General features: G+C 53.8%; 1 protein-coding gene across 5 annotated transcripts in view; it reads left to right on the top strand.

Annotated features, from left to right (window-relative positions):
- The window catches only part of CDH22 (cadherin 22), a 112,950-nt gene extending 90,685 nt beyond the window's left edge, over window positions 1-22,265 (top strand). For 4 of the 5 annotated variants that reach the window (XM_030502628.1, XM_030502629.1, XM_030502631.1 and 1 more), the window contains 5 exons: window positions 1,742-1,878; window positions 9,168-9,289; window positions 9,574-9,691; window positions 17,762-18,013; window positions 19,291-22,265. In XM_030502628.1, coding sequence (XP_030358488.1) covers window positions 1,742-1,878; window positions 9,168-9,289; window positions 9,574-9,691; window positions 17,762-18,013; window positions 19,291-19,829 — 1,168 coding nt within the window. In that variant the 3' untranslated portion in view covers window positions 19,830-22,265. The remainder of the gene's footprint in view (window positions 1-1,741; window positions 1,879-9,167; window positions 9,290-9,573; window positions 9,692-17,761; window positions 18,014-19,290) is intronic. The other variant, XM_030502633.1, reaches the window with a different exon arrangement.
- Window positions 22,266-23,759: the final 1,494 nt, after the last annotated feature.

Raw genomic sequence — 23,759 nt, 5'->3', positions numbered from 1 at the left:
GCAAATGCACTGATTATGCTATTGGAAAGATATTAGGTGTTGTCATCCCCATTTCTGTTTCTCCTTCCAGCAGCACATTGGACTGATGTGTACAAGTCAGAGTGGCCACACCTCTCCTTTCTCTTTATAGTGAGTGAGAAGAGTGGATGAGAGGCTGCAGTACCTGCCGAGACAGGTACTGTCCCTTCTGGAGCTGCCTACCTGCCTGCAGAGGCAGTTTCCAGCTGGGAGTCGGGGCAGAAAATGCAGGATGGCTAGGAAGTCCCTGGCAGTTGGTTCAGACATGCCTAGGCTTGTACCTGGCTTTGGGTGGCAGATCCCCATTGCCTCTAGATGCAAGAAGGGGGGAAGACACATAGGTGTAGAACATGTGAAATTGTGCGTGTGCCCAGACGCAATTTCCATAGTGATTTTTTAACATTCTTCCTTAACTACAAGCATGTGCTGTTGTATTTTTTCATCCCCCTGTGTCTGAAAGGGAGAGCGCTGTAATCTGGGTCTGTATAACACTTTAAATAGCATAGAAATGCCTTTGTATGTGCCTCCAGCAGAGATGGAGCTGCCTGGTTGTGGGGATAGGTGGCCTCAGGGAGGCACTCTCATCTGCAGCTGGTTTCCCCCCGCAGAGCGTGGGACAGAAAGGCACCGGAGGTCATCAGTGCCTCTGTAGAGCGGTGGTCCTTGCATGTAGGTGAGCTGGGTGGTGTTCCTTGGCTGCAAGCCGTGTGGATGATGGACCCACAGACCACAGCTGGACTGTACCAGGCAAGGTGCAAGCGCTTCGAAGCTGCCTGCAGCATGCCTCCACTGTCCTGGACATGCTTCAAGCCTAGAGCTGTCCTGCTCTGCTCCTCTTGTCTGACATGGCCTCTCAGACAGGCCTACTGTCCTGTCTTGTTGGCTTTCCAGCTTGTTTTGTCCATACATTTATCTTCCCTCTATTGTTAGACATGTGACTGAAGGCTTTAATTTATTCACAGCCCTCCTTTTGGTAATTTATCCTTTGTACTCTTTGCTGTCTTGTATTGTCTAATTCTGTAAAGCCTGGGATGCGGCGTGTGTGGAAGATGCTGTACACAATAACATTATGCTGTATTGTTTGCTGTTTGTGGGCCTTCTGGGTTTCCAATTCTGATTTCAGTGGTGGTGGTTGTTATTTGTGCACAATCAGGTGTGTGCTTCTTGGGGAGGGGACGGGAAGGGAAGTCCTATCCTGCTCAAGTCCTATCCTGGGCCCTCAAGCACAACCTCAGCCTGCCCGTGTGCTGCTCTGCTGTCCTCCAGGTCTCTCACTTGGGTGGGTGCTGTGGCAGGATCAGGAGAGAGGGTGGTAGGTGAGGTGGGTCCCTCAAGCCAGGGTGGCCTCCTTTGGTTTGGGTTGATGTTTTTCCCGAACCTGTAGCCCAGAAGCTTCCTGAGTAAGGAGTAGAGTTACAATCCACGACTTTTATATCTGTCTATCCTGAGCAAAATGTTCCCATCAGAGCAGGTTTTTCTCCTTGTCCACAGTCTGTGCTTAGTTCCACTTTATGCACCGAAAGCCACACTTTTTAATTTTGCTTGAGGGCTCTGGGCTTGCAGCCTGGTAGAACCATGGCCCTTGTGTACCATGCTGCAGCAGAGGAAAAGCAACAGTGGCGATAGAGCTACTTGTGTTAGATCCCTGTTCTCCTGGGGCTGATGGCAAGGTTGGGCTTGGCATATCCAGCTGTTCACAGTTTCCCGTTTTGCCTGGTCCCAGGTACGCCATTGACCGCAGCACAGATGCAGAGATGATCTTTGACATCGATGCCAACACAGGTGCCATCGTGACAGGAAAGGTCCTGGACCGGGAGACAGCAGGGTGGCACAACATCACTGTCCTGGCAATGGAAGCAGGTGAGGTGGGAGTGCTGTACTGGAGCAGGCAGTCTGTGCTGGGCCAGAGTGGGGCAGAGGGAAAAATGCGGGTACGTTCACTGCAGAGGTGACCAAGATGCAAGTGTTAGTTAATGCTGAGGTAATAAATAAATGCAGCAGCACTGAGCCTGACATCTCCCTAGACAACCTAAAAATACTCTTCCTGACTCGAGCGCTAATAAGGGAGCGTGGTCGAATAGTATATTTGATGAACTCTAATCAAAACTGTGTTATCTGTGCGCCAGCTCTGCCAGTCATTCCACGCAGCTTGCTCCCTGCTCTCACCTCCGAGCGGCGCTGGGGCTCCCGGGGGGCTATGTTCAAGTCACCTGCATCTGCCACATGCTGGGGTGATGCCCCATCAACTGGAGCGCTGTGGCACAGATGGCTTCTGCTGGGGGTTCACAGCGGGCGGGATTTGCAGCCTGTACCCGCGCATCCTGTTTGTGGCTCTGGGTGCTTCCCTGCCTGCAGTGTGGCTGCAGGCTTGGCAAGGCACAGTGAGGAGTGGAAGGAAGGTCCTGGCACTGAAGCAGTGGGAGTGGGCTGCAGGAGCAATGTCCTGAGACCCTGTGCTGGGGATAGGGGGCAGTGATGCTGCCAGAGTTGGTACTGCCAGGCTGCTGTGGCTCTGGCTGCAGCGCTTGACCTCATCCTGCAGCCCACCAGGAAGAGCCTTAGGCAGAGGATGAGGTGAAGCTTTCTGTCCTTTCTGCAATTAGCTCCTTTCTGACCCTCCCATGAGAGCCCTGGTGATGGGCTCTTCCTTCCCTGTGGCTGTGTGATCCCTTAGCCTGTGTTTACAGTAACTGCCAAATCTACTCGCACCCAGCTGCGAAAGCCAGGAGGGAGCAGCTTAGTGGCTCTGCAAGTTTTGTCAGTTTATCTTCCCTCTGTGATGGAGGTAGTGGAGCCTGGTGTGGATGCTTCCGGTGGAAGTTCTGTTTGTCTTTTCTTCTCCAGTTCAGAAACAAAAGAACAAACCTGGGTCTTGCTGCTCAAAGGAGCTCTGAATAGACTCCGTTTGATGAATGAAAAGAAAATAAAAGCAGCAAAGAGCAGGCTTTGCTTCCCCTCAGGGGTTCTGCTGGGGGTAGGAAGCTGCCCTGGGCATCCTGCTGCCCTTCACCGTGTTTGCACAGTGCCTTGGCTCATGGGCTCTCCAGGTCCCATGTGTGATGGTGCGTCTGGCCCCTTGCACCCCACAGAGGTGCTCTGACTTACTCCTTAAGCCTGCAGATGGAGAAGGGGCTTCATCCCAGGCACTGGGAAGCACAGTGGGAAGCAGAAAGGCAGTGCTGCATTCTTTGAAGTTCTCCACATTTTGGACACAGTAGTGGCCAGGGCACTGGCACCTGCAGTGCTTTGCCACCCCACGGCTGCAAAGCACCTTCTGACATCTGCAGAAGTGTGCCAAGACCTGTCTGTCTGCAGGCAGGAGCCTTCCCCAGGCTTCGCTCCAAGAGACCTCTCAGGAGTTCTGGTGGTTCTTTCTTTGCTTGTTCTTGAGCAGGAAAACGCTGTTCACATTCAAGGAGCTGGGTCAGAGCTTGGCTCAGGCACAGAGATTAGTTCTGCCGTGGTAATATCTGCCCTGGCGGGGCAAGGGCCCAGGCCCTGCTGCCCTACGAAAGGAAGGGGACTGCATGTCCCAAGCTGCCCTCTGTGCCGATGCTTTGTGCTTCTAGCCAGGGTGACCCCTGCACTGTCGGGCTGTGGTGCTGTCATGAGCCCTGCCCGGCATCAGGCAGTGATGGGCAGGCAAGGAGGGGACCGCAGCATTGCAGCACAACTCAGCATCCAGAGGAAACACGAGGTGACAAGAATCAGAAGGACAATACTTACTCGCAGTGGCTGGGATTTCAGAACAAGCCAGTAAATGCTGCAGCTCCCCTCTGGCAGGGAAGCCTGTCAGGCTGGATCGCTTCAAAAGCTGGGGAGACTCTTCAGCGCTCCGACTTATCCTGTGGTGAGCTCTGACTCATCCGTTTTAACTGCCCAGACATTCCTCCCCCTGACATTATCCTTAACGTTTTGTAATCATGAATTATTAATGACTGATATTGAATTTAAAGTACAATTTATGTGTGAATCCTCTGGCGGAAAGGGCGGTTGTAAAAGTACAGCTGCCCAAGCGATAGAGCAGGGTTTTGGAGCTGGACGCGGGGCGGGTGGAACCGCTGGTGTTGATGTGTCTGTTGGTGCGTCGGCACAGCGGTGCTGGCACACAATGTCTGGGGCTGGGGGCAGGTGGGGCCCTGCCGTGTTTGCCACGGGCATGCGAGTTGCAGCTGGCTGCCACAGGCTCTGCTGTGAGGCCAGGCAGGATGTTATCAGCTCCGGCGGAGGCAGTCAGTAATATATCTCTCCTCTTTCCTCAGTGAGATGTAAACTTTGCAGAAGGAATGAAGTGAAGCTGGCAGGTTGACTCCATTCCTGCCTGCTCAATTCCCGTGGGGCCGTGCCTGCTCGATTCCCATGGCGCATGTGGCCTGGAGCGTGTCGCACCAAGGTTTTGCCTCCCTGCAACCTCCTCGAGCTGCTCGCCCTGTCTGCTGGCACGACTGTCCTGAGAAGGGTTTAGCAAATGGCAGCTGATGGAAAGCTTGCCTGCAGGCAGCCTGTCTGTTAGGTTTGAGCAGCCTTGGAGAGCCCTGCCTGGGACCCAGTGCTGCTGCAGCAGAGGCCACGTCCAGGGTGCGTGCCTCACCAACACACAGCCAAAGAGAGCATGTGTGCATCTAAGGAGCAGTAGTAAGAAGCTGCAGAAGGCGCCTGGCTGTAGCTGTGAGGTCACTGGGCTGGGGCCCACAGGCAGGAGGAGGGACAAGTCTCCCCATGGAACAGCCACTCCCCAGCGTGAGCTGCCTCAGTGGCTTGTGACCAGCATTACACGTGGCCTCAAGACATGGCAGCCAGCAGGAAGCATAGGGCTGTTCAGCCAATCTGGCTGGGACCAGGCCAAGCGTTCCCAGAGATAAATCTTCATCTCCCTTGCAAGCTGTTTACCTTCCTTGGGCTAATATTAGTGATTCTCTTCCTGTTTTCTTCCTTGCTCATGTAAAATGATGAGGCTTTGACTGCTGTGTCCACTGCTGGTAATTGAGATGATAAATCTTCCTGCTGGAGTCTGGCTTTAATCAGAGCATTGTGTTTGGATGCGATTTAATGACTCTCATGCTGCTGAGTTTGGGCAGGACTCTGGAGAGGTGAGAGCCATTTATATGTTACTTGGCTTAACTGCTGCTTCCACTTTGCTTCCCCTCAGCTGGGAGCCACGTTTTCAGCTCCAGCCTCTGATGTAGCTGCCATGTCCGATGAGCCGTACTCCTGGCATGCCCCTGCTTTGTCCTTGCCATCAGACCTGGACTTTGCAGGCAACTGCGTCAACATCTCCAAAACCACCCTGTGCTTTACAGCCATGGTGTGAGTGCTGGGGAGCAGAATGGCCCATCCCAGTCTTCTATTCTGCAGTTTGTTCTCCCAATTTGCCAAGATAGCAAGAAATAAATTCCACCCCTGCCTCTTCTTCCCTGCTAATGTAAACATTTTGAATTCAGTGCTGTACCAACTTGGTCTCGATGCAGAAGAGAGCAGGTCGCGCGCTGTGCCCAGGAGCATCCATGAGCTGTTTCCACAGGTGCTGCAGCCCCAGGCTGCAGCCCGCAGTCCTCTGGGCTTTACTCAGCCTGTGCTTCAGAGCCAGGAAAGTTGCAGAGTGCCTTTCTGCGTGTGGTATCGCTGCATGGCCACGTGTGCAGGCAGGAGGGCAACTGCATGTGTGCCTCCACAATGGTTGGGTTTGGGGCTTCACAGCAGAGGTCTAGGTGTAAAAATGCAAAGTGTTTTAGTGTGAGTTTGTGTGAGGGTCTGGAGGGATAAGGACTGGATCCCAGTGCAGCAGTAACCACGGGTGTCCTCTTTTCCTGCCATGGCAGGGGTGGCTGACCATCTCAGCAACCCCTTCCCGTCACTGCGAGCTCTGCTGCAAAGCTTCCAGCGTTTGAGAGTAGCTTTCTGGGGTGGCTCGGTGTTGGTCCTGCAGAACCCGGGGAGAGGGCGCACTGCTCATGCTCTGCATCCGAATGTTTAAGACGACAATATTGTCCTGTTCAGATTACTCTCATGATTAATTAAATTAAGAAAAACCACTTTGGGATGTGGCTGAAGATTCAGCCGGTCTGTTTGAGTCTGCCTGTAGCACTGAGGCAAGTGCCACTGCTGAGAGTGGGAGCGATGGGTGGCAGAGCTCTGTCCCCTGCCCCAGCAGGCTCCAGTGGCTCCGAAATAATTCAGCCTGTGTTGGCAAAGGCAGCTGCCAGTCACCAGCCTGGAGCTCCCGTAGTGCACTGCTGTGCTTCCAGCATCTCCCCCTTCTTCTGTGTATTTTCCATGTCTTTTCCTCAGTCTTTTCAGATTAATAGCATTCCAACTCCTGAAGGAAATGCAGAAAAATGGCATGTTTAATTTTAATTTAGGAAAGCGTTTAGGTAGCAGCCTAGTTTCCTCGCTGCTGTCAATCAGGTTTTCTCAAGGCTGACATCAATTAGTTTAAAAATATTGAATGTAATTTTGCCTGACACAACATATTGCAGCCACTGCAAAATATAATTTATTTTAGAAGAAGAAATAATTAAACTAATTTGCATGTCAGTCAGCTGAGCCGGGATACGGAGGAGAGGCGCTGCAAGGGAAGGTGACTGGTTTTCCTCTCCTGTCGCACTTGGCTTGGCCCGGCCTGTGCAGCCTCTGCCGCACACTGGCCACATGCTGCTTGCAGAGCCCTTCCAGGGCGTGTTTCTGTGCTGTCCCATGGCCCACATCCACCCAGGACATTAACTTCTGTGTACTGGAGCACGTGAAGGGGTGCGCGCGCACACTTGCTGTGCGTAGAGGAATCTTTTGGCCTTGCACATCATGCCTTTCATCACAGGTGTGCTCCAACAATCTGAATTGCACTTCTGACCATCGTAAAATCAGTTTATGCCACATAGTTACAGAAAGCACCTCTCAGATGTTTTGGAGTTAACTTTTTTCAAATACATCCAACCATATTTTATATTTTCCACCCATAAATCCAGGTACTGGCTCAAAGGAAAGGGGGAAGTTGATAAGTAAAGCATTTGAGGAACCTTCAAACAGATCACTGTCCAGCCAAAATAAGAAGCAGCCAATGTGTGCTTCACTGAAAGAGGAGAAAATGATGCAGTGATTGCATTTTTAACCTTGACGTTCCTGGAGATGTCAAATTTTAACCCTGTCACTGAGCCAGGAGTAAGTGTGAGCCTCAGGGTTCAGCAGCTTCAGAAGGGGCAAAAGGAGAGGGGTTTTATGACAGGACAACTGTGCTTCGAGCTCAGGGGAGCGGGATGTTAGTTATGGCTCTGTGGGGAGGTGTCAGTGTGGGCCCTTGGCACTGGGCCATGGCACATAGATGACCCCACTCGTGTGTGTGGCATAAACCATTCCTGGCAGCTGCTCGCTGTTGCTGTGGATGGGGCCAGGCTTATGGTTATGTCCAGTTCTAAACATACTGGCCCTCCTGATGAGGCTGTGAGAGGTCTTGAAGGAAAGCGGCTGTGCTCAGGCTCACCCAGGGTCCAGCTCCACCCCACAGAGCCCCTGTGGATGTGCCATGCCGAGAGGTCCTGGGGCGACTTGGCAGCACTGGAATCAGCTGCTGCTCACGGCTCGGGCACTGTGGGGCAGCGCAGGAGGAACCACTCCCCCTAGTTGTGGTTAGGAAGGGAAAGAGATGGGATCCTGGGCTCTTCTTCCTCCTTTCTCTTTCCTCATCGTTCTCTCAGCAGTGCCTCCAGGGCAATGCCAGCCTGCTCAGAGCTGAGCAGCAGGGATGGCTATCCCTCTGCCTGCAGCCTGGGGAGGGAGTGAGATGCTGGTTGTCCTCCTTGCAGAAATTGAGCCCTTTTTCCTCCTCATTTGTGGGCCCATGGCCATCAGGCGCATCTCCTCCACCTCGCCCGGATCCCTTCCCATCCCGCTGCCTCCCCCTTGCTACCTCCCTGAAAGCAATTGCAGTTTACTTCACTGCACCAACACGCCTTTTAAAATAACACATAGTTCCAGGCTTTTAGTCACGACTTCTGCCTCCCTCCCCCAAATCTAATCACCAGAGCAGCTGGTCTGGGTGAGAGGGAGTGATAATGTGAGAACAGGGTGAAGGCAGCTCAGGGGAGGGGGCTTAGGTTCCTGGCTAATTATGGAGTAGCACTAAATCTCCTCTCCCCTGCGTCCTCCCCCACCTGATCGGGGGGGGGGCCAGCATTAATTTCATAGGCAAACAGGCAGCAGAGCTCCTGCCTGAGCAAGGGGAGAGGCATTGGGTCTGTCACAGTTGCAACCTCTGAGTAAAACAAAGGAGATGGAGTATGAGGGAGTTCTCATCTCTGGAAGCGCATGAGGTGCTTCAGAAAACATTAGGCTCTCCAGAGTGATTTATAACCTTACAGCTGAGGGCTCGATGTACCTTTGCAGCGCGTGTGTGCGGTGGAGCAGCAATGCAGTGAATGGAGTTGTAGATGCGATCCCTGTCCTGTGTGCCCAGAGCAGTACCAGCAGGAGCAGCCCTGGCCCAGCAGCTCTGTGTCCCAGGGCAGGGGATCAGGCTGCAGCCCCCTGGGTTGGTGAGTGTGGGGTGCCTTTGGTCTTGCTGATAACCCCCCTGCGCCAGCTGGCAAACAGTGCTGGGCTCAGTTCAAGCTGCTGATGGCAATGCAAGAATGGGTGTCAGTGTGCAAGGCCCGGTCCCAGGGCAGGAGGCTCCTGCCCTGACAGGCAGCGTTCACCCCCAGGTCACTTCCATGTGCTGGAGGTGCTCATGCCAGGTCTCATCACCGCCCTGTGCTCTTGGTTGATTCCAGGTCTTTCCCATCCCAGCTCTGCTCACTCGCCTCTCAGCTGCTGCTGCTAACCCCTGGGCTGTCAGGGTCAGGATACAGTCAGGGTGAGATGTCCTCACACCCAGGTTTGCTCAGCTTTTCCAGGGGTAGATCAGGCCAACAGCAGCATTTCGGGAGTCCTTGTTACTCAGCACAGCTCGCTCTTTGCTGCAAAGCAGAGTGGTGAGGCTGCAGATGCCCTCAGGGATGGTCTGTGCCACAGGTGCGCAGCAGTGCAGTGGGACCCTCTGTGCTGGCAGCAGCTGTATGGCTGCGAGGCTTCTGGATGGGCAGGAATGAGGAGGGTTTGCTCCCTGCTAGCAGCAGATGGCACTTCCTGCTGAAGCTCTGCTTCTTTCTGTGTTTCAGATAATCACTCCCAGGTGTCAAGAGCCTTGCTCCGTATCCGTATCCTGGATGTGAATGACAATCCGCCTGAGCTTGCCACCCCGTATGAAGCTGCTGTGTGTGAGGATGCCAAGCCAGGCCAGGTAGCGGGTGTTCCTCAGCCCTTCTGCGAGGTCTCCCTCAGTGCCTGCCGTGCTCTGGACCGTGCCAGCCTGCCTGTTCTTCTGCTTCTGCCTGAACACCTTCCCATGCAGCCGCTGTCACAGCTTTGCTGGTGTTCTACAGCTAAACCCATCTGTGGGGCAAAGGCTTGTCCCTTGCTGTAGCAGCAGGCAGTGATGCTCTGCTGGGCTGGACCAGGTGAACAGGGCCTGTGTGGGGGGCTGCGGAGGCAGCACTGACCCTCATCTCTGCTTTCTCCCCACAGCTGATCCAGACAATAAGTGTTGTGGACCGCGATGAGCCTCAGAGCGGCCATCATTTCTATTTCACACTGGCGCCTGAAGCCACCAACAATCACCACTTTTCTCTGCTGGATATCAAGGGTAAGCCCTGCTGCACCCTTCCCAGTCCTGCTGCCTGTGGGCTGGGTGGCACTGCTGGCCATGGGGAGGGAGACATGGCTGTGGGCATATGGTCTACTTGTGCCGGATGGAGCTGAGGATCCTCTGGGCACTCCACAAGGCTCCTTGCCAACCTGGAATGGTGGGACAGGTCAGCTAGCAGTTTGGATTTCCTCAAGGAGGCTCTCCTAGCTTCCTTCTCTGCTGCAGAAGCTCCAAAGCTCCTCTTGTGCGGTCTCATTAGCCTTTGTGTTTTCAGGGCTCTTGGTCCCTTTCTTGATGCAAAATCTCCAACCTGCCTGATGTGGATTTACAGACGAACATGCTCCCATTTTGAGCATTGTGATTTTTCTGCCCCTACGATAAATCCTGGAGCGTGGGTCATGCTGGGGCTGCCATGAGGGTGGGCAGCCCCTGTGCCTCGACACACAAGAGCAGCTCAGGAGTACTGGCAGGCAGCAGAGCCTGCAGCGGCTGCTGGGGTTACCTGGGATGTGACCAACAGAGCTGGATCCCCCGTTAGGTGTTACCTGGCATGTGACCAGCAGAGCTGCATCCCCTGTTAGGTGTTATGCAGGATGTGGCCAGCAGAGCTGGATCCCCCATTAGGTGATGGCTCAGGAGTGTGGTTCCTCTGGGAAGCTCCCGGTTCTTTGCACCTCTGGGCCGGGGGGCTCCCCATGATCCCAACCTGCCAATGTAACCAACAGGCTGTGACACAGGTTTTTGCTGGCTGAGCCCTAGCTTGTGGGCTGCAGGGTCAGGCTGCGTGCGTGTGGACAATAACAACCTAGTAAAGTTGTTATCAGGCTGCTTCCTATTTTTGACTGGGGTTTTGGGTGAATTTAGGTGCTGATTGCAGCACTAAGTACAGCAGGGACCCTTGCAGATACTGGGATTTTATCCAGGCAGATGTGTACTTTCTTGCCAAAGGAGCCAGCCCAGATGGAAGCCAGCAGACCACATTAAAATACTTCTTTGTTTTCTAAACCCTTTTTTTCCTGTGTTTTTGCAGCTTCATCTATCAAAAGTCTGGTTTAGTTTGTTCTGAGCTTATCAGAGGGGCCTTCTGCTGGTGTAAGATCATGCCTGCTCAGTTTGCTTCAGCATTATTAGGGCTAGTCAAAACGGAATTTGCACCACAAAGCTTCAGACATAATCAAAGAAGGACCAATATTGCTTTGTGTCCTAAAAAGTGCCAGTGTTCCTGACCCGAGTCCCTCCCTGGCACTCGTGGGCAGCTGTTCTCACAAGACCTTTGCTTCTTATCATCTAAGCAAGCTTTAATCCTCTGCAAGATTTTGCCCCACGCCCAGTGATTAACTTGCTCTGAAGGACCTTGTGAAGATGTGTCTGAGTGTGCCGCCTTCCACCCTGGTGCCCATCCACACCCAGAGCTCTCCAGAAGCTCCAAGAGGTGCGGGGCTGCACTCGCTGCTCTGAGCCGTGGCTGCTGCTTCACCTGCCTGGCAGGAGGGACCCGGCCGGACTCAGCAGGGGCTGCCCGGGTCCTGGTGCCATGCTGGCACCCAGTAGCCACCTGGGAGCAGGCGCTGCAGGAGAGCGCAGGACATGGGCTCATGTGCAGCCGCCTCCTCCAGAGCTGCTGCTCTCTGGAGTGGGACGAGGCTCTCGTTGCACCTTCGTGCTAAACGATCCCACAAACTCTGCATGTGGTGCAACACTGCATAAAATGAGTAAAAGCTGGCATCACCTCCCGCCTTCTGCTCTTAGGAAAACAAATGCTGTTGCTGCAGGGTTATTCCCAGGGTGTTTGGAGACCCTCCCAATTGCCAAGCAATGCTGTCTTCCACGGCAAGAGGAGGCAGCTGTCTGTGCTCATGGAGGCACCCGTCATTTCTAATGTGCGTGTGTTTTAGTGCCATCTCCCTTCTTTTGACTCCTTCCCCCTAGTCCATTGAGTACCTAAGTGTGCTCGCCTTCAACCCCTGCCTTCCTGGGTTCCTTTGCTGCATCCTCTTTTGTTCCCTCTCTTGCCTTCCTCTTGCACGTTTGCCCCTCTTGCACTTGGCTCTACTCCTCCATATAAATATCAGTGGTGACAAACTGCTACCACCAGCCCATCTGTTTCTTCGTACAAATTTGTAGCCAGTTTTGAAATGTGATTTATAAATATTGCTTTTGCAGCCAAGGAGTGACACTGATGGATGTCAGCACAGATGGATTCTCTAAGCTCTTGCTTAAATCCTCTCTTTTGCTTTGCACCTCCTTCCCTCAGCCCCTGCAAGGCAGCAGAAAGCCACCTTGGGAAGTTGACTTGTCCTCAGTGTAGTAGGGACCAGCATCTGCTTGGGAATGCTCCCGTTACCATTCTTCAGGCAGGGCAAGAGCACTGGGCTGTGGCAGGGCTGGCAGTTGGGAGCACCAGTGGCTGCAGCACTGCTGGGCTCTTGGAAGGTTCCTCATGGAGTGTGGAGGAAGCCTGCAAGGGTTTTGGAGAAAGTCCAGGGTGATGGATGGGGCAGCCTGTCCATCAGATGATGAGCTTGAGGATGGAGTACCTGCTGGTAAGTGGGCACATGTGGTCACAGGGCAGGTCTGCTGCAGCCTGATACACCACGATACAGTCATGGCACTGCCGCTTGGCCAGACCCTGCTGGGTCAGGTCCCACTGCAGCCAGAACAGCTCGGAGTGTGGGTGGCCCTTGCAAGGTGCCTCCAGTGAACATCAACAGCCCTGCTCGTCACCTCCAAGCAGCACCCAGAGCTGCCTTGGCCCTGATGCTCCAGGTCAGAGATACAGGAGCAAAAGGTGACCCTGCAGGAGACTAAACTAGCTGGATTAGAGCCGCTTTGCACGAGTCAGGCTTTTAGCAACACTATCATTTCCTGTGGGTATCTCTCATTCCTTGATTTTGCTCTGTCCAAGAGAGTGCTCAAGCACTTCCTAATTCATCAGGCAAGGAATGAATGTCATGTGTGGTAAAAACAGCCACAATCCAGAAGGAAGATGCCTGACATCTTCACAATAAGGGCCTTAAGGAAGAGAGAAAACTGGAAAAGCTGACCTCACCCAGCTCCAATTGCTGCAATTCCAAAGGCATTCACCAGCCTCTGCCTCCCAACTTGCCTTTTGCTGCATCTTTCTGGCCTGAGAAAATTGATTACAGAAGGATCAAAGGCGATTAAAGCCTGAAATCATGTTCTCCGAGAGATGCTAATTGTGTTGGAAGGGATGGTAGAAACCATCCAAGCCCAGCAACCTGGAGGGGGTGGTAGATAATATGGAGTGACACATGGAGCTACTGACTCCAGAGCTCAAGGGCTAGGCAAGCAGATGTCTGAACTCTCTACAGGTCTCATTAAGAGCATGTAATGGGTGATAGAAGATCAAAAAATCCTAACAATCAAAAGCAAAATGTTAGGATTCCAGGATTGCCTCAGGATAGAGGAAGCCTCCTCCAGCCCCACAGGGATGCTGTTCTTAGCATGAGCAGCACAGACACTGGTCTGACAGTGGAGTGAAAAAGAGCGTTGAATCTCTATGGGGCTGAACAAAGGCAAAAAGCAGGAGTGGTGTGGTCTGGCCCAGAGAACTTGGGAGAAGGAAGACATGAAAGGGAAGAATCGGATACTTCTGCAGCTGCTCCTGCCTGGGGCTGGAGGGGTCTGTGCGCACCTCCCTGGAGCCGGCGTGCCTGGGCACCCGAGCTGCGGAACCACTGCCAGAGCAGGGGAAGGCAGATGCTGGTGGGGCCCCCGAGCATGGGAGAGGGCAGGGATGTCGAAATCCAAACCAGAGGTAGCTTGCTCCCTTCTGGTCTCCTAACACTGTTCAAGATAGAGTTATGAGAAGGATTTATTATTTCTGTCTTTGAAGCTGCCAAGAGCCTCTTTGAAGAGGGAGTCTGAGAGACAGAATTATTGTATTACTCCTAGAGTACCACCAGAGTATATTGCATTCCTGAGCTTTCCTCTTGCAGCAGTATTGACTAGTCCCTGCATTCTCGACTCATCTTGGTTTCTGGCTTGTCTGGTCCTCAAAGTGGGCAGAGCTGCCATCTCCCGTCCATCGCACAAGGTGATATGATGTGACACAGGATAACATCACTGTATGGTGAGGGAGAGGGAGGCATAGGAAACCTGCAGAGGAAATGTCAGTTTGTGCAGCAAGATGGCAACGATAGGAAAAGATTTGGCTTGGGGCTTCAGAGAGCACATGGCATGACCTTTAGAGTGGTGTGACCATAGCACAAAGTGCAACCTTGAGAAGACAGAACAGGAAAACATAAGTGTGATGATCCAAACGCATCTGTGCAGGAAAGCTGTGGATTAACATCTGCTTGAATTTCAGTACCTTCGCCTGGGAAACGCTGCTCCTCAACCTCATAACCCCAGAACTGGACTTAAGAGAAAGCTGCTACAGGGGAAGAGATGCAAGAGGCCGCTGGGCCAGGCCTGCCTGGCTTTTCACAACGAGTTGGGCTGTGCCGATACAAACAAATCTGCACCAAGACACATCCTGAAGCAACTGCCTTGGGTCAGCTGCATGTAAAAAAGCAACCGCACCAAGAGAAATTACACTGTTTTGTAGGAGGTTTGGATGCATTTTCCCAGATCTGGGCAAAATTTTCTTTACGTCTATGGTCAAATAGACTACTCTGCATGGCAGTAGCACTGCTTTTTCTGGAGTATCTCAGAAGGAAACACAGAAGAAGCTTGGAAATAACAGGGGTGTAAATATGAGACAGAGAAGACAGTTATCCAGGTGCCTGGGAAGCCTGGCCACAGCGGTGGCCAGCAGGGAGGTGGCTGGAGCTATCCCAGTGCCTGGAGTGGACTGGTCTCAGCTGGACTGGGGTCTGGCTGGCCAGCCTTGGTAAAGCAACATCGTAGGTGAAGGTGTGAAATTCCTGTGGATCTCCCTCCTGTAGGAAGCGCTCACATCACCTGTTCAGGAGAAAATGGTGTTTGAAATAGTGTTTTGTAGTTGTGATGTTTCTCTCTCTCCCCAGCACCAAGTTTGGGGTTACAGGGCAAGACTCAGCCCTTCCTGAGCTGAGGTTTCGCAGAGCAGAGCTGTCTGTTGTGCTGCTGATATATTTAAGTACCGTCTGCTTTATTTTGACTTTGAGAGTTCAGCAGTGAAAATATTTCTCCTTCCCCTACTTGGCAGTGAGGGGGCTCAGTGGTGCAACGTGCTGCCTGAGCAGTCTCAGCTGAGCTGAGGTTAGTGGCTGCCTCTCTGTGACTTGCACATGTATTTCCCCTTGATTTCTAGAGATTGTTTCTAAAAATATAGTGTGCCTCGTGGCAGGTCCCTCACAGGAGCTGGAGCTGGCTGTAAACAGAAGGGGAGTCGCCAGCCTTCTGCTGCATTTCCAGGGAGGTGAAGAGCTGGAGCTGCGCTGGCATTTACACAGCACTGGAGGGATGCTCCTCGAGCGGCTGCAGGAGCTCCCAAGCACAGTGGTTCATCACACCCAGGTCAGGGACAGGCTAAGCAGCACCTGGAGGTACAGGGCTGTGTATTGGGGGTCCTCTGACCCCCGGCTCAGGCTTAGCTACTTGACTGCTGTGGTGGTGCCAGCAAAGGAAAACTTCCTGGGCTGAGGGCCAGAGCCTTGCTCATGCACGGTGAGGCGGTGTGTCCCATTTGTTCTGTGGCTTTGTCTCCCCCGGTTCCAGATGCCCAAGGCTTATATTTAGCTGGGCAAGCTAAGAGTTAGTCCTTGGCCTCTTGCTGACATGATGCCATTAGCGTTATTTATATCTGCCTCCTTATGCTGCAGCAAGCTGAGGGAGCAGCACCCAGTGAGATCTGGTTACCTTTGTGCAAAGGATTAGCGTAACAATAATTTTTTTCCTCTCTCATCCTTGGTTGGTAATAGGCAGCTTCTCAGCAGACTCCACTGCTGGTGCTCCCCAACAGCTCTGCCAGTTGCCTCTGTGCTGGTGCCACGTCTCAGCTGAGGTGGCCATGTCCTCCAGGACCTGGTGGCTGCCCAGATAGAGTTGGTGCTCCCTGCCACCTGTACAGAGAAGCCAGGCAATGTGTGTGGTGCAGAATGACTGTGCTCTCCCCTCTGGATGATCCCCTCCACATGCTGGGGACACTGCAGCACTCAGATCACATCTGACTTGAAGCATGGGTTAGTGCTTGGTGTGCAGCCTTGCAGGCAGTGTGCTGACATTGCATGAAGTGTCTCCCTCTGAGGCAAATTGTCCCCAGCTCAACTCGTACAAGCATTTGCCTTATGCTGTCATGTGCTCTGTGCTCCTGAGGATGTTGCCTGCCTGAAGTCTTCTGCTGTGAGCAGGGATAAGTTAGGTTACCTGGAAAATTCCTTTAGTGGATAAAAGATGCTACATCCAAATGAAGAGTTTTGTCTAGTGACCTGCAGCACAGTTCTGTGTGCATGAGTAAGATCTGGTTTTGAGTATTGCCTTTGTGGCATTCAGTGCAGCCTCCAGATGTTGGCTGGTGTAGTCTTCTCTCCAGTGTCCTTGCCTTTCCCATGTTGAGCTCTTCAAGGCAAACTGTGCTCTAAGGTGAACTGGAAGAGATGACTTTCTCCATGTCTCCTTTATGGTGGAATCTCAGATCTCCCCAGCTGAAGTGCCAAAGGCTCCACTCTCCCCAGAAACATGGCCATATTCTGGCAACACAGAAAACTCTGGTGGGCTGAGTCCAGAAACCTGATGATGAGAAGCAGCAACTGGTATTTAGCACCATGAGAGCTGAGCGCTGTTCTGGGCACGAGCCTGTGCACGGCTGCCTCTCCTCTGGGCACAGATCTTCCTCGCTCCTGATGCACTTACCCATGCTGGGCTGCAGCACATGCTGGGGGAGCACAGATTGCCCCAGCTCCTCCTTCTTCTAGGCTGCCCTGAAGCAGAGACCAGCCTTGCCCCAGCCAGGGGCAGACGAGCTCTGCTCTGCTGCGGCTGCAGCCCTGTGGGATCTGCCCTGCTTCCAGGTGGGCGCCTGTCTCCCTGCTCTGCTCTTGCCTTGCTCCTGTCCCTGCCATGCCCACGTGCTCCCGTGCAGCACCCAATCCATACGGCAATTTCCGTGGTGGCAGGCAGCCCAAGAGCCACAATTAGAATAGATGTCTTTTCCAATCGAAAAGCTGGCTGATACAGAAAGGGGCCAGTCCAGCATAAATCAGGTGCAATGAGGAGAAAGTCTGTAGACAGCAGCACCTCGCTGTGAGTGCACCAATCTACCTTTTATTAGATAAAGACTGCAGACATTCAGCAGCAACTTCTGGCTGCAGTTGTTCAGCTACTATTCAATCCTTTCCTGCCCATTCAGGCTGGCAGTGAGTAGCACACATGAGCAGGGAGCTGAGCTGATTTTCAGTCCCTGTTCCTACCCTCCCTGCTCCAAGTTGTCTGGGCACAGCTACTGCTTGGGTTCATCTCTGGCACTGGGGCCCTGGAGGATCCCATGAAGTGGCTGTGTTAATGGGATCGTAAGGGGTTATGCTGTGCTGGCTGAGCCCCTGAAACTGCAGAGTTTGAGCAGATGGGGCGGAGGACGCTGGCTTGGCTGGGAGGCTTGGAAGAAGCTTTGCCTGCTCCTCCAGAAGTGACAAAGGGTCCTAGGGTCCTCTGGCTGAGGGAGGACCCTCCACCCACAGCTCTTGGGTTTGGAAGCAGTGACTCATCTGCTCTGGTCTGCATGTCAGCAACTGATTTTTATCCTAATTCCTGCCCTGTGCCACTCGCTGAGGGTCTTCTGGAAGGTTTTTCCCTCTCTCTGCTCCAACTGCGTTGCCGGTCAGCACGGCCCAGGCACCTGCTGCTGCTCCTGTACTGGGCTGCCCTGGGGGGGCCTGGCCAAGGGGCACATGTTGGAGCAGAGCTGGCTGCCCCTGGCTGCTCAGGCTGCTGCGGTGCAGGGAAGCCTCAAGCTGGCTCCCTGCTCCCGTGATGGAGAGGATGGAGGCCCCATCCCCTCTTGGAGGGGTTGCTGGAGTTGGCACAAACAGCCGCTGTTTGTCTTGAGCATGGGCGAGCTCCTGGCGAGTCCTGCTGGCTGTGCTATGGGAGTGACTTGGCTGTGGGTTTACTTGTTCCCTGCAGACAACACAGCTGCGGTGCACACGCAGAGAGTGGGCTTCAATCGCCAGGAGCAGGATGTGTACTTGCTGCCCATTTTGGTGGTGGACAGTGGCCCCCCCGCCCTCAGCAGTACGGGGACTCTGACCATCCGCATCTGTGGCTGTGACAGCAGCGGGGCCATCCAGTCCTGCAACAGCACAGCCTACATTGTGTCAGCTACACTGAGCCCTGGGGCCCTCATCGCACTGCTGGTGTGCATTCTCATCCTGGTTGGTGAGTGCTCGCCTGTCCCCCGGCTCCTCCTGTCCTGTCCATCCCCTCTCCATCCAGCATCACACAATGAGCACAGGCCACGGGCACGGTGCAGGCTCCTCTGCTCACTGTCTCCTTGCTGGTAGCTGCAGCGTGCGGGCAGGAAGCCCAGCCCTGCCAGCGGGTGACCATCGGGAAGCTCCAGCCTGCGCTGGGCTTGGCAGCAGCCAAAGCAGGGCTCCCTGTGCACAGCTGCGCACTGCTGCCCCGCAGGCACCGGAGAGCTGCTGGCTGGCTGCCGTGCTGTGCCCCAGCAGGCATCTCGCAGCACATGGGCACGTGTGTGTACCAGGGTGGTGGCCAGCAGCAGCCCATGTGGGACGCGCAGTTGTACTCTTGCCTCAGATGGCTGGGTCAGTGTTAGAGCATGCATGAGTGTGCAGCAGGAGGTGCACACAAACCAGAGCATTGCCCACGTCGGGCCCTGCACCCTGTGAAAGCTGCTGGCTGCCACTGACATGGTGGCACAAGCTTGTGCTGGGCCACCATGGCATAGCATGAAGGTGCAGGGGAAGCGTGGGCTTGTGTGCACGTAGGAAGGGGCTCTGAGAGGGGTGTTGCAGTGCCTTCAGGTTTAGCATAGGGCACATGATGGACGCGGCTGCTGAAAGCCCTCTGGCACTGGTGCTGCTCTCAGCTGGCTCCTGGGCTGTCCAGACACTTGTGAAAGCCAGCTCATTGTTCAGTGAAGTCTCCTCTCCTTGGCACATCTCAGCTCCCCAGCTCCTGCTGTGCCTCCATTTAGAAAGCCCTTTCCCACAGGGTGCACTTTACAGTGGTTTCATTTTCCAACGCAGTGCAAACAAATTTCTGCCTAATTGCCCAAACGAGTAAAGTGCACATCGGTGCTTTAAAGGTGATGGGATGAATGGATGATGATCCCAGGACACAGCTGCGGCTCGCTGCTCAGGCTCTGTGCCATCTGCTCCACATTCACCTTCCCAACATTTGGCTGCTGCTGTGATTCATGCACCCCCTTTTCCTGCTCATCTTCTGCAGAATCCATCCATTTGTCTGTCCAGCCGTGTGTCCATCCATCTCTCCCTTCTGTCTCGGTGGTCACACTGCATGGGAAAGGAAGCTCCTGGTCCACACTGGAGCCTGGGCAAACCTCTCTCCAAACTAGTGACACAGCACATGCTACTTGATGAGCCTGGCTGACAGGAGCCCATGCTCTGTGCCCCGCCAGCTGTGCACACAAGCCCCTGTGCCCATCTGACCATCTTTTCCTTTCCCAGTGCTGGTCCTTCTGATCCTCACGCTGAAGCGACACCACAAAAGCCACCTGACATCTGAGGATGACGAGGACATGAGGGACAACGTCATCAAATACAACGATGAAGGGGGTGGTGAGCAGGACACAGAGGCCTATGACATGTCAGCCCTGCGCAGCCTCTACGACTTCTGTGAGATCAAAGGCGGTGACGGAGGGGAGATACCAGGAGAGGGGGGCCCGAGCAGAAACCCAGCCTCTGAGCTCCATTCCCTCCCGCAGTGGGTGCAGAGCCCGGACCTGGACTTCTCCGTGTTCAGAGACTACATCTGCAGGAAGGTGGAGCAGGCGGATGAGGACCTCTCTGTGCCACCCTATGACTCGTTCCAGACCTATGCCTTCGAGGGCTCAGACTCCTCCGTGCCCTCCCTGAGCTCCATCAACACTTGGTCCAGCGGCTCAGAGCAGGACTTCTCTTACCTGGGGGGCTGGGGGCCGCGTTTCCGGCAGCTGGCGGCGCTGTATGCGGGGCGCAGGGGCGAGGAGGATGCCGACGCCTCGTAGCCATCCTGCCACCCCCTGCGAGGTGCCAGCGGCTCCTGGACCAGACTCCATGCCAGGAGGGCACAGCGTGTGCCTCCAGACCCGCGGTGCTGAGGGGATGGAGTGATGGGTGATGGGCTCCTCAGCACCTGCCTCCTGTTCATGGCACCTCCACACAAGAGGCTGGCATTCCTAAAGGAGCCACTGTGGCAATGACATCTCCTTAATACCGGTCTCCATTAAAGCACTACTCATTAATTTAAGAAAGAAAAAAATCTAATTCAGGAGCGTTTGCAGAGGGTTTCTGCCCCACAAATTATCATTTAAATAGATCTGTTTAGTGAGCCCCTTCCAGGAGAGGAAGAGCAAGCCGGGAGCCTTTTGTTGTCTAAATTGTTTTTGTCACTTGAGTCAGGGCATTTGAAGTGCTTTGATTTCTTTAAGAGCTTTCTTTGCAGAGGGAAACAAGCTTTTAGCTTCTGTTCAGCTTTTCCCCGTAAGTTTTCTCACTGTTTGGAGTCCTTCTCTCTGTGCATGGCCTCCTTGGGAGCACCCCGCTGCTGGCACAGGGCTGAGGGGGCGTGTGCTGGGGATGCGTGTCCTGGAGATGTGTGTCCTGGATGTGGTCTCCAAGGTCACGTCTTGCACTAGAGTTCACTTCAAAACACACTTCACCTCTAAATGCGATTGCATCGCCTCTCAGTTCTTAGACCTTTCTTATGGTTATCAAAGACAATTGTGATTTGAAGGGGCTCTGTCCCTACCTCTCTGCACAGCAGATATCATCTGCAAGGTCCTGATGTGCTCCATGGCCCTGGAGACAGACAGGGACATGCCCCCCTGCCACTGAGGCATGGGGGGTGCAAAGCAGCACTTACCCCATGGGCTCTGCAGGGCTCTGAGCTAGGCACCAGCTTCCTACCAAACGCCATGGGCTGCACAGGGCAGGGGTAGGACGCTGGGGCACCCTGGCCTCCAGTGGTGAGGGAGCTGTGTCCCGGCTTGAGGACCATGCTGTAGGGTGCGAGAGAACCCCAGCCCCTGGTTTGGAGCGATAATTCCTGTTTACGCCCAGCTGAGCAAAGCGTTGCCACTGGTGATAGAAAAGCCATCCCCAGGACATGTGCACAAGACCAGATCCTGCTGGTGCTGCTGCATGGCTGAGCTGGTTGCTGCAGGCTGGGCAGTGCATCTGGGGCACCTCAGGGTGCCCAGTGTGTCCCCAGCCTGCTGCATTGCCCTGCAGAAACTGGCACAAGCTCCCACGGCAGGGGGTGCCTTCACGAGAAATCTATCTCAGGATGCAGGTCAGGAGGAGGCTGGCAGGATGTGCCATTGCTCCTCTGGCTGCAGATGTTGCTGGAGGAGAGCACTCCCTGCCCGGCGCCTGTCCAGCCTGCCAGCTCCCCCTGTGGCAAATTGAGCAGCGTATTGAGCAGCATCCTCAGGCAGCTCTTCGCAGTGCTGGAGAGTGCAACTCCTTATCTGTTCACATTGGGGAAAAAATCAATTATATCATTGATAGGTAACTGATAAGGTCTCCCAAGGCCTGACACATCCTGGGCTTGTCATTGGGCTTGTCCTTTTAGTTTAGCCACAGAGAGTGTTCTCCTCTCCTTGGAGAAGGTTTTACTGTAAATGTACAGCATGTTCGTTTTGTTCATTTTTTACTGTGTTTTGCTTCCCGGCTGCTGGTGTTGGTCCCTTGGCTGCAGCATGAGACCTGAGAGCAGAGAGGGGCAGGACACATCTTTGCCATGGCTCCTGCCCACTGCCCCCATGTCTGCCCACACAGGAGCTGCAGCTTGGCTTTCATGCTGGGACCAGGAGCTGCTGCTTCTCAGGGTCTCTCCGGTCCCCCCCAAAGGAGGCAGCAGGCGCCTGCTGCTGGCACCCATGCCCCAGGTGCTGCTGGTTCACTGTGATGATGCTGGGGAGGCAGCGGGGATGACGGGCTGCTTCGCACTGGCTCTGGCCGCGCCACCCCAGGCAGGTGATGCCCTGGAGCATGAGAATGAAGAAAGCTCTCTCTTTCCTCAGGAATGTGTTTGTGTTTTCCCTCCAGGCTGAAGCGCTGTGCCTGAGCCCCTCCAGAGCTGGCCCTTCCTCTAGCAAGAGTGTTGTGCAATAGCAGGACTCTGTCTGTAAGAGATGGGGTCTGACAGGGTACGTGTTTAGCAACCCTCCCAGCAGGTTACTCCCCATCCCAACCAGGCAGTCCATGCACGCACGCCTGCGGTTTCATTTCTATCCCACATGTGAATGGGAGGAGCGTGGTGCTCTGCGCCCCCTGCGCCCCACACAAAGCAGGAGGAGCTGGTGGCTGCCAGGGCGGCTGATGGAATCACTTCGGGTTTCTTTCTCTACCCAGATCAAATTAGAAGGTTGATTTCCTCACCCTTGTTATTTTTTCAAGGTCTTTCTGGGACCTGGAAATAAATTATTCCTTGTCATCTAGCCTGAGTCTTATTGCCTCATTTTGTCTTTTTTTGTTTCCTCATGTTGCACTGCCAATGTGGTCCCACGGGGCCATCCCAGAGAGACAGGACTGGCTGCTCCCGCAGCACGCTCCCACTGGCAGAATGCTGTTTCTCTGGCTTCTTCCCATTTTTCACTGAAACACTCATCAGAAAAAGCTTCTTTAAGAGAAGGGTCAGTTTTTCTGTCTGAATTTAAAGTAAATGATGAAAAAAAAAAATGCCCTTGGTTTTCTCCATCTCTTCAGGAGGAGAAAATTAAGTTGTGCTTTGAGTGGCACAAGGTGCTGCGTGTGTGCTCCAGGCTGACCATGGTGGCTGCTGCCCTGGCTTCTCCCAGCACGGGGATCTAAGCCGCCACAGCCAGTCCCAGAAGCTGGGAGGGGGTTATCATCCTTCATCCTGCAGAACAGCAGCAGATAGAACAAGAGGCAAACTGCACACCGAGTGACAAGGTCTGATGATGTATCCTCATGATCTTCCTTTCTTAGCCAACAGAGTTCCTTAATATTCTTTAAAAAGTGCATCTTTAGTGTTGTCTTGAAGCCATGGACAGCCTCGTAGCTCGCCAGCCAAGCACTCACAAGCACGGATCCTGGTTTTGTTCTTCCCAGCTCCAGCTGTCAGCGGGTTTGGTTACCACAGTCTGTTCTTATGTTGGTAATGGTGCGTATTGCAGCAGTGTTCAGTTACTGGCTGCAGCAAAACAACCTCCTTCATACTCAGTTTTAATAGTGAAATGATGCAAATAAATGACACTCTAGCCTGACCACAGATAAATCAATTGCTGGTGGTTTTCTTGAAGGCAAGGGACTGGGGAATGATCCATGTGCTAATGGCAAATGTACATCAACTTCCCTGGCCCAGGCCCATGGCTGCACGCACTTTTGCACCATCACTGGGGACAGCACACTGCGGAGGGCACATGCGGCACAGAGAAGGGCCTCCACTAAACCCAGCGGGGCATCAGTGTAGGTCAGCAGATAGCATAAGCAGAATTTAAACCTCTCCATAAAGCAACAGTCATTTAAGTAGCATCTTGCTGTCCTTGCTCCAAACCAGGCTTATTGATCCCTGAGGTCTTTGAGCATTTCTGTATCCTTCACCATACCCATGCCTCCACTCCCATCCTGCTCCCATGATTATTCACTAAACGTTATGGAAGAAGCATCTGGTGATCTTTGACAGCAGCAGTTAGAGGGATGCTGCAACAGAAGAGAGAAGTCTTGAGGCTGGAGGGTTTCCAGACAGGCAAGGTGAGCTGCCAGACCTCAGTGCACGCAGACTTTCTTTGCACAGTTGCAGCGAGTGCCTCTATAGCTGCCAGCCTGGAAGACGCCTTTTTGAGAGCATCACTGTTAACTGCCCCGCAGAGCAAGTGTGCCCGCAGTGCACTCACTGCTGTATGCTCCAGGGTCTGCTGTTTGCAGGGACCTGCCAACGGTTGCTATGGGTTTGCACCCCAGGTTTTCAG

This window comes from Strigops habroptila, chromosome 13, assembly GCF_004027225.2.
Source record: "Strigops habroptila isolate Jane chromosome 13, bStrHab1.2.pri, whole genome shotgun sequence".
NCBI lineage: Eukaryota > Metazoa > Chordata > Aves > Psittaciformes > Psittacidae > Strigops > Strigops habroptila.
Note: the sequence above shows the minus strand (reverse complement) of the source record. Positions and strands in the feature narration are given on the sequence as shown.